Raw genomic sequence first — 17,052 nt, forward strand, 5'->3', positions numbered from 1 at the left:
ATAAAGAAGTTTGAAAAGAGTTTGAGGTTCTGCTTGAGATCTTCCACCAAACTTCTAGTTTAATCGCCAAATCACAGCCTAGAAGAGAGACATGATAATAAGCATAAATGAATCCTAAAATGAAAATTCAATGTAGATTATTGTAAATACCCTGTACCACAAATATAACTCTGATGGGATACTAAGAATAGAAATATCCTAAGGAATTTGCCTAAGGAATATGTGATGGATTAAATAGGTTTATTTATTTGCATTTTTATTTATTCTCTCCAAGAAACTTTGAATTCTTCAATCCTAAATTTACTTTAATTTTAATATCTTGCTAGTCTTTACTAGTTTATGTATAATTGAAAAAATATTATATGGGGATTTGAATTAATAACTTATTTTATTGTTGATAATTATTACAGTATAGATTTTGTTCATACTACTGTTAACTGGATATTACCAAATGGAACATTCAGCCTGTACATTTTATAATAAATAAATTATTTTGCAAAAATATTTACTAACATTTCAATCTTTTAATGTCAATTAACATTAACAGATGAAACGCTACTATGCTGTACCATGAGATACTTAATGCTTCAATAGAGACAGTGACTTTGAAAGTTGCAACTAGTTGTGAATTCTGTGAGCATCACCAATTATTTCCTGCTGCTAAACATTCTGGCCAATTTGCCAGCACAAATGTTTTTACTTCCAATTGCAATATTGGGGGCAGGGGAGTCACCTAGACAAACCTTAGGGCAGAAGAAAGCAGCTGTGCTATTACCACTACAATCCTTTTCCAGGACCAATTACAAAATGGTTCCTTCCCAGTTTCTAATAGGACAAATCATTATGAGAGATCACTTGCATGCCCCTGTATACAAAAGACAGCTTCAACAATGTTGGGGACACTATGGGCATTCATAATTAGTTGTACCAGTGCATTCTGGAAAATGCATTTGTTGATTCATTTAATCACTAATAAGCCAAGAAAATAAATATCTCCTCATGCTATTCAACAAAGCTTCATAAGGAAGCAGAAATTGGATTTCCCACCCAAAAAAAATTCAGCCTCTTGGGATGAAAAATCAAGAATCACACCAAGACTGTGATGAAAATTCAGGATCAGTATTTACTTCTATTACAAAGAGAATGGAGATGGGGAGGGAGATAATTGTTAAGTAATTTTGCACAATTCTATTTTTTTTAAAAGACATTTTACAAAGTCTCTTATCAATGATTAATCAATAAATGTAGCACCCACTGGGATTTTAAATCTAATTTTAGATACACTGTACTCTAGCAGACTATACTGGTTTCAAAGAACAAGGCAGATAGTTGTAAGTCATTAAGATTGTAATGAAAACACCTGTTGTTCTCATAAGCCAGTTTATCTAATTATATGCTATTTTCCATTGTGAAAGGAAAGTGTTTGATGACACTCATACCAGATGATCAGTATGGTCTCACAGGGAAATAGATACCTGGAACATCTATTAATATACTCAACTGGCTCTCCTGTTCTTTAAAAGATCTCACTGTCACAAAATATACTGTTACTTTTGTTCTCTCTGAAAGGTATACTAAGTGTATCACTGTTAGTTAAAATCTACATACATACCCTTAAAAGTCTGTGCAGCTATGCTAGCTTGTAAATTACATAGTAATTACTGCCCAGTAAAGGAGAGAAAAAAATTGCATACAACTTTTCAGGATGAGGTTTTGTTTTTCATGAACACCCAGAACCAGTTGTTTTTGTCTTGTACAAACTATGGCTATTTGCTTTGAATGTCAAAAAATAACCTGTGAAAGTTAGACACTTAGAACACTAAGCCTGATTTCCCTCTTTAATCAAGTTAACAATGTTGCATCAATGAAACAGAAGAACTCTAAAAGATAGAATAGGTCAAACAAAACTATTTTGAGCGCTCAAATAAACTTGGAAAATTCTTGATATATCAAATCAAAAGGGGGGGGGAGGTAATGTGTGAGAGTGTGTGTATATAGTATGTTTAGCTGCCCAGAGTTGTTAATTATGAGATAGGCAGCAAATAAATTCAATAAAACAAACAAATGTACAGACAGACAGACAGACAGACAGACAGACAGACAGACAGACAGACAGACAGATTCTTTTCAATGTTTTCCCATAAGTGCAGGTTCTACTTGTTTTTGGAACAACCAAGTGTATATTCTAAATATAAAATAGACAAAGAAGGCTTGAAAATGAAGATTGAAGAGATAGAAGGAAAAAAATAACTCAAGAACACAAGGAAACATTAAGCAAACCCATTACAATTCAGGAGGCCAAAGAAACAAGAAAGAATATCAAAACTGAAAAAGTGCCAGGTCCAACACAATTCCCTCCCCCCCCCAAAAAAAAAAAAAAAAAAGTAGAGTAAGAACTGGTGGAATTACTCCTGGGAAGGTTGAATGAAATCCAAGTAACAAAAACAATACCAAAGACAGGGGGAAGATGTATGTATACTGTAACTCTAATAACACAAAGAAGTGAATTATCTGAAGAAACCTCAGTCATGCAGACCAATTTCTTTATTGATGTTGATTATAAGGCATTCACTACAATATTAGCTGAATGCATGAGGAAGTACATTTCTAAAATCATACATAAAGGTGCAACAGTTTGCATTCTAAAGAAGAGGCTAAAAGCTAAGAATGGGATTTACAATAAAGACATTAGGAAACATTCAATAATTTTTAAAAAGAAGGTGGTAGTAATATTTTTAGATACGGAAAAATAATTTGTCAATTTAGAATAGACTTTTCTATTAAAGGGCTTAAATAAAATGAACCCAGGGAGAGAATTCTATACTTGAATGGGGAGAATGTATCAATGACAACCACTAATATCACACTCTCTGAGAGTTCAGAGAGTAGAACACTCTCTGCAAACTTCTTAATATGTAAAAACAACAAGACAAAGTTGTCTACTTTCTCACTTACTGCTATAATTGCTTTGGAGGTCGTGGTGGATGAGATACAAAAACATAAATAAATACAAATTGAAATGCTATATACATGTCAGTCTTTCTAGTTAATCAGACAGGAAATACAATCAGATCAGCCAATTCCACTTTATGGTAAAACTATATTAAAAGAATCTTGCATGTCTAAAAAAATAAATCTCCTGCTACTTTCCTTAACGGTTTGAGAAACTACAGAAAGTCCTTTCTGAGTTTTTTCTCTGCCCATTATTGAGCTGTACCTACCCCTTCTCTTATCTGATGGCTCCTTGGGCAGCATGTCTCTCAAAGTATTTCTTACAAACCATTACAGTAGATAATGTAATACTAACAATTATGCATCCACAAAGGTCTATAAGGCAGTTAATAAAATACTTAATGATTTTGGCTTTGGTTCTGGATATAAAGTTAATGAAAAGAAAATGAAGATAATAACAAGGTATTTAATTTCTGGAGAAATGGGCTTGATTTAAAAAAAAAAAAAAACCTAGCTGTAAGATCCCCTAAGACCTATGAAATACTTGAAGTTATTTGATATTATGAAATAAAGATATATTTTAAAACAATTATAGCAAATTATGGAAAGAAGTAAAACAATATCTCAAAAGTGGAAGAATTTAAAACTCTCTTAACTGGGACTTACTGCAATAATAAAAATGAATATACTAATCATGATGAGCATTTTATTTTAAATGGCACCACTATCCATCTCAGATCAAACTTTGCAGATTGGCACAAGACAATTAGTAGCAAGAATGGGGAAAAATGAGAATACGATTTATAAGACTCCAAAGAAAGTGGTGTATATACTCTACCTAATCTTAAACAATATTATTAAACAAATTGTGTGTTATGGATAATGGAATGGATTAAACTTCTAATAACAAAACATAAATCATAGGAGAAACTGATTTAGGTAATGGACTCATAAGTATTTATGGTGTCACGAAAGAAAAGAACAAAATATTTTGAAGGGACATATGTTACAGGTTACAGGAACTGGGCATGGTGAAGAGAAGAGAAGGACCAGGGGAGACATGATAGCAGTGTTCCAATATTTGAGGGGCAGCCACAGAGAGGAAGGGGTTGAACTATTTTCCAAGGCCAAACAAGGAATAATGAATGGAAACTGATCAAGGAGAGATTCAACCTAGAAATAAGGAGAAATTTTCTGACAGTGAGAACAATCAACCAATGGAACAGCTTGTGGGAGCTTCATCACTGGAGGCTTTCAATAAGAGATTGGACTGCCATTTGTCAGAAATGGTGTAGGATCTCCTGCTTGGGCGGGGGGAGGGGGTTGGACTAGATGATTGTAAATTTCTAGTCCCACCTTAGGCACCAAGCTGGCTGGTCACCTTGAAGTAGTCACTTTCTCTTAACCCTTGGAAAGAGATATGGGCAACCACTTATAAAAAAACCTTACCAAGAAAACTGCAGGGACTTTACCAAGCAGTAAATTGGACCCGATTGAATGGAAAGAAAAAAAATAGTATAAGACAAGGTCTGTTAAAAAATTGAATCCAGTGAAATTAGATTAAGATCAACAATGTCATCATTCACATCCCTGTCAAATGCTTTTTGCTTTAAGGATAAAGTATTGTATTGCAAGAAGTATTTAATCACATATGTCAGTATGGTACATTTAGATCCAGAAAACAGGATATATAAATAAGATCTGCTCAATGAAGAAAGGAACTTAACATAGTTAAGGACATGCAAATTACCAGAAAAACAAGACATGATCTTAAAAAAGGCTGTCCTTGAGAAAGAATTTGAAACACTTAAACAAAACCAAGATTATTTATTGGGGTGCATCTATAACTTGTTATTGAAATATGATATGGAAGCAGAACAAATTAAAAACTACTTGATAAAATGGTTGCAACATTTCAAAGAAAGAATTCTAATGGAACAATAAGAATAGCTATGGGGGAAAAAAAATCAGAAAATTCACCCTAAGCTACAATGTGAGAGAAAATTGGTACAAGATGTTTTATAGACAGTATATAATTCTTTCAGTGATTACCAGGCTGGACAAGTCATAAAATAACAAATGCTGGAAATGCTGTTTTATCATATGTGGTGTTCTTGTAAAGAAATCCAAAACCATTGGAAGGAAATGCATATTTAAAAAAAAAATTAAAATAAATTTGAATTGAAACCACAGAGATTTTTATTAGGAATAATTCCAGAGAGTATAAACAAAAAGTACCATAATTTACTGAGATACATGCTGATAGCGGCAAGAACCAATTTGGCACAACATTGGAAAAGTGAAACCTTGTTGACAACACCAGAATGGGAATCTAAAATTGGAGAATATGCAGCAGTATAACAGAAGTTTAGCTAAGCAGTAATGGCTCCCTTGCATTTGCCATATTACAAAGCAAGGCAAATTTAGAAGACAACTTCTGAAAAAGGAGCTACACAAGGCTGAGCAAAGATAAAGATGCAATTATTTAAATAGATGTAAGCAATAATTAGTAATCTTCAAGCAAAAGATCTTGAAAGAAAAGTACAAACTTTGAACAGATGTTAGTGATTGGGAATAATGGAAAGAAAGAGGAAAGTGTGCGGATGAAAGTTTTTCCCTCTTAATCTCTCTCTGTGTTGCATAGCTAAATTAATTACATTGATTTAAGTATCTCATTTTAATGAACAAATAATACACTAAAAAAAATAACATTCCTTATTTATAGCATTGGTCATCCTCTCGCATGCCAACTGCATACACTGCAATGTTTATATTACATCAGCTAATATGGGAAGTCATCCAACAGTTTGGGGTGAAATATTTTCAATGTAGTTCTACCTTGGAGGAGATATGGTGGAAATCTTGGCCTGGTTCATGGGGACCGTCAGGTCTACGTGGGGAGAAACAATCCAAGCCATAGGAGAGGAGGGCCATTAATTTAGAAGACCGCTAACTCTGGGACAGTATCAAATCCGTCTTTTGATAATAGTTGTCTCCTGAAAAGGCAAGGTAGGGGGCCTCCTGGACATACATCTTCTCTTGGAAGTACAGGAGGTGTGGCCAGAAAATCCATTATCCAGTTAATGTGCCAGTTGTGGATAGGAATGTGATGCCTTTAGGATGATCACATATTCATTTATTTCTCTCATATAAATTACTATATTACTGTAATCTCATACAGATTACTATAAATTTCAATATACACCACTGCAAAGTAGTTGCATTGGCTACTGCTTTGTCTCCAATTGCAGTTCAAGGTGCTGGTTATCACCTATAAAGATCTAGATAGTTTGGGCCTGGTTATCTGCAAGACTGCCTTTTGGCCACCAATCCAGGTGAGCAGAGAATGCCTCTTCCATTTATAAAGAGGGATGTGAGGAGGTAGCACAACTGAAGGCCTTCTCTTTTGGAATAGCTTGTTGCTGTGATAAAAGTGACTCTTTTTCTCATGACTGCCCAAAATATGTTAAAACTTGGCATTTCTAGAAGACCGTTGGAAAATGAACGGTTTGTGGAGTCACCAAAATAGATGAGTGTGATAAAGTTATTATTTTTGCTTTTATTGTATTAATATTATATTACTATTATCCTTATATACAGTCTAGAAATAGTCTAAAAATAGATTTAAATAAAAGTAAAGGTTTCTCCAGTCCAGTTGTGTCTGACTCTAGGGGGCAGCACTCATCTCCATTTCTTAGCCGAGGGAGCCAAGGTTGTCCAGTACATTTCCGTGGTTCATGTGGCCAGCATTACTATACACCAAGGCACCTGGAACGCTACCTTCCCATCAAAATGGTACCTATTTATCTACTGATATTTGCATGCTTTGAACTGGGTTGGCAGGAGCTGGGGAAAGTACCAGCAGCTCACCCTGTCACATGGCATTCGGGTCTTGAACCCGGACTCTCAGCTTTTCAGCTGACAAGTTCAGCATCTTTAACAACTGAACCATCGTGGCCCCCTCCCAATTTAAATAAACAATCTATAAATTTTAAAAATTCAACAAATAGATGCCAAATTTATTTATTTAATTAAACGTTCCTCCTTCTATTTGTCCCACAACAACACCCCTATGAGGTGAGTTCGGCTGAGAGAGAGTGAGTGGCCCAAGGTCACCCAGCTGGCTTTCATAGCGAAGGTGGAACTAGAACTCACAGTCTCCTGCTTTCTAGTCCTAACCACTAGACCAAATGAAGGTGAATCCATTTATTTAACTTTTTATCGAGGACAAAATACCTGAGATACTGTAGAGTTTCCCAGGCCAATGTTTATTGATAATAATGATTATAATCTGGTTGGTTCTCCAACGTATCTTCTCTCACTGTGGAGCAAATGTTTTAAAAAGGCCTTCCAAATGTTAGGTTCCAAAACTGTGAATTACTGAACTTTCTTCCAAAATAGTCTTTAAGTGAGAATTCCTATGAATCAAGAAATCCCATTTAAAGCATTGTTATATAAATGAAGTTGTGCTTTTACCTGCTACCACAGGTGACTTTCGGTCATCCAGCAGCTGTATAGCGGTACTTGCTGTCACCACATTGCTCTTGTTTGCTGTTTCTATAGATTGAAAAGGAATGGATATTCAGGTCCAAATTCTCCCTCTGTGTGGCAAGAGCCATAGCATTGTCCCTAACAACAGGGGCTGACATGATAAATCAGGGGCATACCATTCCTTTGAAGTTCAGGCATGCTTTACCATTAATTCTAAGACCTTCAAATAAGGCTCACATAGCTGGGGAAATAGTTTTTTGCCCCTGTTTCAAACAGCACAACCAGCCAGTGACCTGGGGGCTAGGAATAGGGGATTAGGTGGGAGATGCATATTATTTATGGGCTACCCAATTCTGGTATCTTGTATTATGATTGGATACATTAAACTGGATATGTAATATGTGGCTCCCTTTCTTTTCTTGTTTTACATTAAAGCATGGATATCAAACCTTTTGGTTTGCCTGGATCACACTGAGTGAAAAGGAATTATCTTGGGCCACATATAAGATATATAATATAGTTAATGTACATAAATCGCATAATAATGTTAAAACTTTATGAACTTGTGGGGCTACATTACTAGCTGTCCAGAGTCACACAAGGCCCGTGAGCTACAGGTTGGACATGCCTACATGAAAGAAAATGTAGCTGCTAATATGGAACTTTTCCTTTGTCTCCTGGCCATGAACTTTTTGAAATCAGCTTTCCTTTGTAGTTATCAAGAATTTTTGTTTATTCTTGAAAAAAAATTGGGCAGGGGAGAAAGGTGGGGGTCCAACCTTCCTATTCCATGAAAAAAGAGGGTTGCATAAGGGAGAGAAAAAATAGACCTTGACTCTCCAGATGCCAGTACTCCAGATGTCACCTCTCTCCAGATGCCAGCATTTGGATCTGAATAAAACCCACCAAAACCAAACAAGGATACAGAGGAATCAATGTAGAATGTACATCGGGTAAAGTTTCTTTTTCTGCTTTAGATCTGATCATTTCTAAGGACTGCCATGACAAATAAAAACAGCCTTAAAGTAATTCTGTATACAACTTGTTATCCCTAATCAACCTTGGCTGATCTTGAACAAATAAGCAGGTTCGGGTTTAGATGGATGGAAAGCCAAGGAAATTCAAAGGATATGGGCTAGAGTGATACATTGGAAAGGCACTCCCGAAAAAAAGACTGTGGCAAATCATCTCTGTTGCGTTACCCTTGCAAATTGTCATTCCCTGTCATGTTTTGACATGCAAAGTGATATTAAATCCCAAACTGAACCAGATTATTTTGGTTAAGAATTAGCAGCAGGATAAAATGTAATTCCATAACAAACCTGTACTGAATGGAATGGAGTAGACAAAATTTCCTGGAATCTGCTCAGCAGCTCTTCTATACCAAAGTGGGAAATGATCCGCATTAAAAATATTCTCCTTGTCTTCAGCTGTCAAAAAGTCTCTTGAAACAGAAGGAAATAAAAAAAAAATTGCTCTTTTTCATTTCATTTTTCACTTAGCCTCTAATTTACCTACTTTAAAAAAAATAACTACATTGTGTTTTATTCTTTTGTTTGTTGCTCAGAGCTATTTTTGATTGATGGGTGGCCATATAAATTGACTGCTTAAATAAATAAATCAGATATTGTAAAGTTTGGCTTATTTTCTCCTCAGTGTAAATAAGGTGGTGAACACCATTTTGCACATTGTAGGATTTGTAATCCCAGAAAAAAAGACATTTGGGGTAGGAGCCGGGGAGTGTCTTTCTCATCTGCTACTTCCCTTTGTTCTGTTACAAGAAATACAACTAGAAAGAAAATAAAGGCATAGACATTGAAGGGGAATCCTATTCTGAATCAATAACCAATTAAACTACAGACCAACAGAGCAGGAGGGAAAAAGGGGCTGTTTTGTTGGTTGGTTGGACTTTTTGCAATTTGAAGTAGCCACTAGGCAGTTGCCAGAAACTAAACTCAAGAATTTCACTTTAATGAGAGGGAAAGGAGGGAGGGAGGGAGAGTCCACGAGAGAAAATGTATGGTAATATCGGTGTGTGTTTCTTCCAGTATATCCAGTGTCACCAGGGATCAAATCCCACTTCTTCTGCCTGTGGATTCTCTGGAGCAGTTTTGGGTGGCATCATGTTGCTCCTACGTGGAGAAGTATTGCAAAACCTGATTTGCTCCAGCAGAAGCCAATGAAATTGGATTTAATTTATCCTCTGTAGATAAGTTTGCATGTGTGTTATTTCAATAGGGAAAATGCCAGGTGGACTTAATGTTCCAATCCTGAGGATCCACGATTTGGATATAAAGTATTTTGAAACAAAAATCCCACGGTTGTTTTTTAAGTACACAAATGTGATATATATCCTGTCCATGCATTTTGCTTCCTTATTTGGCAAAGATTTTGAGCAGAAAAAAAGAAAATGAGCTGAAGAATATGTCTGATATCAGAATCAAACATGCACATGCAAGATTTACAATGTGGTAACTTTCATGGTGCTTCTAGTTATTCTAGAAACAAAGCAATTTTGTTTGCTATGTTCTGAAAGATGAAATCTGAACTAGTCTATAGGGGCATAGCTCCAGGTGGCTCCCTCCCCTTCCCATTATGAATCTCTTGAAATACATGTGAACTATTATTTAGTTTCCAAAAAATTGCAGAAGACAGCTAAGCCCACCTAACTTGCAATTTATTTAACCCCCTGATTTTTTTTCCCTGATACCACCACTAGATGGAGAGAAAAGGTTGAGCGTCTTCCCACAGTAAGCATCCTTCCTCTTCTCAATACAGTGTAAGTTGCTATACCTAGTTTTAGTACTTACTGATTAGTTAGTTGTTCTGGCCCAACAAAAAGATTGATCCGAGAAAGGCCCGTCCGAGTTCCAAGGAAAGCAACTTCTACGCCCTTGTCTGAATTTCTGAAAAGCAGCAGCAGCATTAAAGCAGCCTATTTCTACAAAGTAAACAGTTCATGCCTATTTCAAGGTCACAAAACATGTGTAGAAACCAGGACTGCAACTGTAATCAGTTTACCAAATTCAATAGTCGACTTAAGCTTTTAATGAAGATTAAAACGTGCCCCCAATGTCCAAATGAGGGCGTGACTGAAAGGATATTACATTCTGCAAATGACATGGATGTAATATTTCCTGAATGAAGGAGTGAAGTTTCCAATGTTGGGGCAGCACAAATCTCAGAATAACATAGGGAGAAAAATAGGTCCACATGTGGATTACAAACCCTCAAGCCTTTATCTGGATAATTAAATGATGGGATATGGATCTCCCTCTCCAATAAATGAAGCAGACTTTGAGAGTGGTAGATTTTGTGTGTGTGTGCACCACATCTCTCTCTCTCCTTCTCTCTCTCTGTCTCTCTCTCACACACACACCTATACTGAGATGATAGAACAGGTACTGAATAAGCCAAAAATCAATCCATGTTTGTTTCAGAGATTTGTATATGGCTTCACTGATTAATGGCATATTTGCAAGATCTTTTATATATATGATACTTTACATTTATCATGTTTGTCTGTATTCCATATCTCTGGTGTATTGTTTTGTTTTGCGAACTGCCCAGAGTTATTTGCTTAAGCTAAGAAGTTATACAAATTTCCTGAATAAATATTCAATTACTTTGACTGGAGTGCTTTTTGATACACATAAATGTATACGTTTGAATAAGAAGCTTACACAATCTTTCATGAGATGCTTGGATTCATCTCATGAAAGCCTGGAGCTCAACAAAGTTGCCCTGTGGTCCTTCCAAGATCTTTGGGATATGCACATGGATATTCATTGTGAAATCCCATCAGGATACATGGTGAACAAAACTGTCATGTCAAGCCCTGGATTACCTGTGGCACTTTTACACCTATGTGCCTCAATCTTCTTTGATCATGAGTGAAGCATCTTAACAAAAAAATTATACAGTCTTAGGTTATATTCATATCTAAATTAATTAATACAAGAAGAAGGAAGAAAAGTCTGTTCACTCACTCTGATTTATTTAGTGCTAGGCTGGTCCAATAAGCTTCAATTGGGGCGCTCACTACTGCATCAAATAAGACTTCCTGTATCAATTCTTTGTCACCTGTAATGTTTTAAAACATTCATGAAAAGCATGTACGGAATCTCCTTATGACACTACATCTGACCTAACCAGATATTGATAGGAATTTTCCAGGTTTATTATTTAAAACTTAATTTCAGAAAAAAATGGAAATGAAGAACAATTCCCCTATTTATTTTTGAGATAGGGAAGGGTAGCAATATTTTTATCTCTCTTTTGCATATCAAAACTTACATTTCAAATATCCCCTTTTCAATTTCAAAACTAGTATAAAATTCATCTTGCTGGTATTATGCTCGTTAGGAAGTTCTATACTACTGCACCCTACCCCACTGCCTACTTTAAAAGCCAATGTTTGCATAAGCAAATCAGTTACTTATTGTTTACCTTCTGATTGCAGAGTAAGGCTAGCCATTATTATTATTTGTGTTGTGCATATGGAAGATTTGAACTTAAACTACTTGAACCCACATAGTCAATCTTTGTGATTGTGACCCTGTACAACTCCACAGTGAAGTTAATGATTTACTTTCATGGATGCTGCTACACTAGATTTTATAGCAAAGTGTGCCAGGATTGGACTTCTATTACCCTTAATAGTTGACTTGAAGAAGACAGGTACAATCTCAAAGGTGGTTTTTCAAAAGGCAATTGGTCTGACTTTGTTTTTCTTTGAAGATGCTTGGCTTCTTATCCAAGAAGCTTCCTCAGTGCTGATTGGATGGTGGGTGGATGGAACTAATCCATCCAAACACACACACACACACACACACACACACACACACACCACCATTTAGTGAAGCTTCTTGGATGAGAAGCGAAACACCTTCAAGGAAAAACAAAGGAAGTCCAGTTGCCTTTTGAGAAACCACCTTTGGGACAACCATTACCTGGTTGACTGATAATCTCCATAGACAAAGGCAGGTACAGTTTAAAGATACAGGAGCTATATTGTTTCTCCTGGATGCCTTATTCCATTAAAAATAAAAATGCTACATCCTTCTTAATACAATATATTTATTTGAGGAACTTTCCAGATTCATCTAAATTCAATTGTGATCAGAAATATACTCACAAGGAAGCAATGGCTCTTTCCCTGTGAGATAGTTTTTAATTGCCTTCAGTTGAGTCATTTGGCGGTGTTCCGGATGCAAGTCTGTGTTGCAATATGACCTGAGGACAAAGTGTGGTTAAAAATAACAGTAACAAATGTTAGTAAGCCTGACCTCCCTTTGTCTTTCCATAAGTGGGGAGCGGGCACACCAAGTACAGACAGAAAGAACATCACAAGCCAATTGCATGCAGATTTACCATTCATCTGCCAAAGAGACATCAGGCTGTTCTAAATCATGTAATCCTGAAAGAAGAATGAATAATAAAGAGTTACTCTGGGGCACACACCAGTACTAGTTCAATCTTTGTATAACATTCATAGAAGTCAAAAAGCCTTCCTCCTTTAAAAAAAAAATGCAACAAAAACCCCTCAATATACTTTAATGAATGATGGTAAGTTATACTTCAATCAGTGACTCACAAATATGTAGGAAATTCTAATTAATCTATTTCAGCTTTCTACTCCAATCTTCTTCTCCTTGCCTTTTTATGGCTTTCCCTCCTAATGTCCTCCTATCTTTTATTTACAGATTGAAGCATCTATTGCCACATAAAATCAAGGGAACAGCAGATTATGCAGGTGTCTTGCAGCTGCCTAGCTTCTGTCATTTTGTGCACTTAATGATCTTTTCTTGCTTAAATTTAACTATATAGTTAGGGATAAACGATCTCCCAAGTTTGATTCCCCCCCCCATTTGCTATTTTTCCAGCTTTAAGTTCAAATCATTTTATTCCATCTCAGAATGCAAGCTAAAAGATCGGCAACCCTGATTTATATTACTGTTTTCATACTGTTAATAATAAGGGAGCATCAGTGATCTGGATGTTCCAACAGCTGGAAAATGGCTATTGAGGGCTGGTTCGTTGAAAAAAAATTGGAAAATTTGTACAATCTGAAGACAAATCAGAACCCTAATAGTAATGGCAGCAGAATCATTTTAGGCAGAGCATTAATTGCGAGTGGGGTTCCTGGAAATTTATTTATTTATTTATTTATTTATTTATTTATTTATTTATTTATTTATTTATTTATTTATTGTTTAAATTTGTATACCGCCCTTCTGAGTCCCGAAGGACTCAGGGCGGTAAATGTACCAAGAGTGGCATGGAAGATTGCTCTCCCCACGGTCTAATCTAGTCCTCTTCACAAGAAGTGGAAAACGTTTTCCTGTGTACCAAGAAGCTGTCTTTCCCATCACTTGCTATTGGGTTGTCTTTAATTGGAGATACTGGGGTAAATGAATGATTTTTGCACGCACCAGCTAAGTTCACGAGCTGCAGATTTCAAAACTCCAGGACCACAAGAGAATGAAAGCTCTCCCTCTCAATTTGCAATGCTGTCTAAAGCAGGGCAGTCAAACTCGTGGCCTGCAGGCCGGATGCGTCACGCGCTGGCCACGCCCACACCCGGTTTAGTGAAGGGGAAAAAAGTTCCAATATGTCATGTGATGCCGCCGTGACAACGTGTGTTTGACACCCCTGATCTAAAGGATGAAATCAATGCTTCAGCCCTAGTATGATTGACACCATAGGTTTTTGTCAGTATTTATGTGCAATTCTAAAAGAAAAATAAGGAACCTGAAATGGATTCCATCAGTATTCTAATGGGAAATTTTTGGGCTGCATGCCAGACTCAGAAGTCAAACAGGTATTTTTGAAAAAGGCAGCTGGAAAACCCTTATAATTGCCAAGAAAATGCAAAGGTTATTATACTTACACTGAAAGCCTTTTTACCATTTGCACACAAATATACATTCGTGAGCACAGATGTCAAATTTGTTGATTTGTGTACCCAGAGTTCATTATTATCAGCATAATAATATGGTTTATGGGAATCTGATTGAGTCATTCAAGTATTACCTTCTTCTATTGTCACGTTCCCTCTGAAAAAATATTTGCCGTGTCCTCTAGACAGAGCCACACCTAAACTGTGCAGATAAACAAAAAGCAGACCATAAAAACTGTGGCATAAACAAAGCTAGAAAAATACAGGAAAAGATAATTACTCCCTAAGGTTTTAATTCCTGCTCTAGAAACAATTTTGTTTTGTTTCTAAGACCTTGGTGGTTGCACGTCTTGGCGAACCATCCACTTTGATGCCATTTTATGTTTGTTGTGCCAGCAGCAACGGACTGTGTACATTTATTAGGGGTGCAATAACCCCTGCTCTCTCTGGCAAACGAAAATGAACACTCACCAAGGTCAGTGTTATTCAGCCAAGAGTAGAATCTGCCCATAGGCTTGTAGAGGAGGAGGCCGTTTTCATACAAATGAAAATCATCTGTATGGAAAATAATCCTTACTGATAGTATTAAGAGCTAGCAGAGCTGCTGAGAGCAAGGAAATCCAAGAATGTGAAAATCGGAGCTTAATGACACACTTGGCATAATTTCTTGGTTACATATGTTAACCTTGCTTAATATTGTTATGATGGAAACAGTATTGCCATGGGCTCTTTCCCATAAAATACTAAAGGCAGCACTATGGAGGGTTGCAATAATTGTTGCATTTTTAAAATGTTTCTTACATTTTTGAAAGTACTGATTTAACTGTATAGGTTGTCCTCGACTTATGACCACAATTGAGCCCAGCATTTCTGTTGTTAAATGATACATTTGCTAAGTGAGTTTTGCCCCATTTTATGAACTTTCTTGCCACAGTTGTTATGTGAATGACTGCTGCTGTTAAGTTAGTAACCCAGTTGTTAGTAATCCAGTTGTTAAGCGAATCTGGCTTCTCCAATGACTTTGCTTGTCGCAAAATGGAATCATGTGATCCCAGGACATTCCAACTGTCATAAATATGAGTCATCTGCCAAGCGTCTGAATTTTGATCACGTGACCAAGGGAATGCTGCAATGGTTGTAAGTGCGAAAAATCATCATAAGTCACTTTTTCAGTGTTGTCGTAACCTTGAATGGTCACTATATGAACCATTGTAAATTGAGGACTACCAATAGAGTAAAAGCACATTGTTCTCATTTTGGAATCTGATCTAATTTGTGAATTGGATACCAATTTTATGTAAGGTTCAGCAAATTCTTCAATCTGGAGATATGTTGCAAAAGTTATGTGTGGAATTTTAAATCACATCTACTGCTCTCAAACGAAGGCAACATGAGAAAGTTAGACACTTGACAGGAAAATTGACAAAGAAGAAGAGAAAAGAGAAGAAATTGCACTGACGGTTCAACAGTTTTCTGCATCTGGATTCACATCTATTTCATGAATATCTGCCTTGTGGGATGATAGCCCCAAAGCATCAGGAGAATTCATGCTTGAACTGAAAGAAGAGCTTTGAGTTTTCTGTGCAACTACTTCATACAGAAAGTTTCCAAAATGGTAGCTTATGGAATCTCCCTAGATAGTAAAGGAGTTTTAGATGTTGGGCTATGTTCACCTGATGGGCTACTGAGGCCTCCTATGGACCTTGCCTAAACAATGTAGTCTTGTCTCCAGTGTAAGTTAGTATGGTCCTCTTGGCATCAATCCTACCACCTGACTAATCCCTGATTGGTGCATATGTTTGAGCTCTAATGTCTGGTTGAGCGGTCCTGGTTTATTGCAGAAGTAGACAGTCTTGGGTGCCTGTCAGTGTCGCAGCCAGAAATGAACTCCAGCCTGCTCACTAAAGGCAGAATTACACTATGAAAAGAACTGCATATGGATTGTGTCGTGCTTTGGATTTGATTTGTGGTTCAGTTACCGGAACAGGCATTCCATGAATATGTAAAACTAAGCTCTGTATAAATAAATTCTAATCATTTTATTTGCTAGTGCATCTACGATCACTAAGTGTTGCATCATTGGATCAGTGTTACTAGTCTGGATATTGTTTAATTATTTTGTGGATGGGAAACGTTTTAGTGAAACACTGCAGTCATTCTTCCTTCTTTTGAGTACAAGATGTGTTTATGCTTCATGTAATTGCTTATAACAAATGAATAACATTTCTGAGTGTGTGCGTGACTCTCTGAACCTTTGAGTATGTGTGACTGAGGCAAAAGGAACTGCTTGTAGATAGTGATGGGGACTACAGATTTATAACGAAGGTGCCAGTGTCCTAGAAGTGTGTATTTGTAATATTCTTTTAGCCACACCTAATCTACAGCGTGCATACAAATGCATTTCTTTTAGCCCTGTACAAAAATCCATGCAGGTTTTCATCAATGGCAGGGAAAATTCAGCTGGAGATAGGAAGCAAGTTTCTTACAGACCACAGAATGGAGTGCCTTCTGAATGACAGGTCTGGGATATGGCCAGACAATTTATCTTTCAAAAATTTTCCGTCTCTGAATAAAACACCACTGGAAAGCTATTTCCCTTGCTCTTTTCAGCGTCATTCAGGGACGTTTTATTGTCAGCCTCTTCTGATGAGCTTTTAATGAGCTCAGAGTCCTGTAGAAATGCGATTGCAATAAGCCCGATGAAATAT

General features: G+C 36.6%; 1 protein-coding gene across 1 annotated transcript in view; it reads right to left on the reverse strand.

Moving 5' to 3' along the window:
- Window positions 1-17,052, reverse strand: part of CACNA2D3 (calcium voltage-gated channel auxiliary subunit alpha2delta 3) — a 579,692-nt gene that overhangs the window by 75,689 nt on the left and 486,951 nt on the right. The window contains exons 21-27 of the mRNA XM_070933639.1: window positions 14,479-14,546; window positions 12,817-12,862; window positions 12,581-12,678; window positions 11,433-11,526; window positions 10,254-10,349; window positions 8,766-8,887; window positions 7,429-7,509 (exon numbers count right to left, since the gene is read on the reverse strand). Coding sequence (XP_070789740.1) covers window positions 7,429-7,509; window positions 8,766-8,887; window positions 10,254-10,349; window positions 11,433-11,526; window positions 12,581-12,678; window positions 12,817-12,862; window positions 14,479-14,546 — 605 coding nt within the window. The remainder of the gene's footprint in view (window positions 1-7,428; window positions 7,510-8,765; window positions 8,888-10,253; window positions 10,350-11,432; window positions 11,527-12,580; window positions 12,679-12,816; window positions 12,863-14,478; window positions 14,547-17,052) is intronic.

Source organism: Pituophis catenifer, unplaced genomic scaffold (assembly GCF_029215685.1).
Source record: "Pituophis catenifer annectens isolate HBS135680 unplaced genomic scaffold, rPitCat1.0.hap2 SCAF_2, whole genome shotgun sequence".
NCBI classification, from domain to species: Eukaryota; Metazoa; Chordata; class Lepidosauria; order Squamata; family Colubridae; genus Pituophis; species Pituophis catenifer.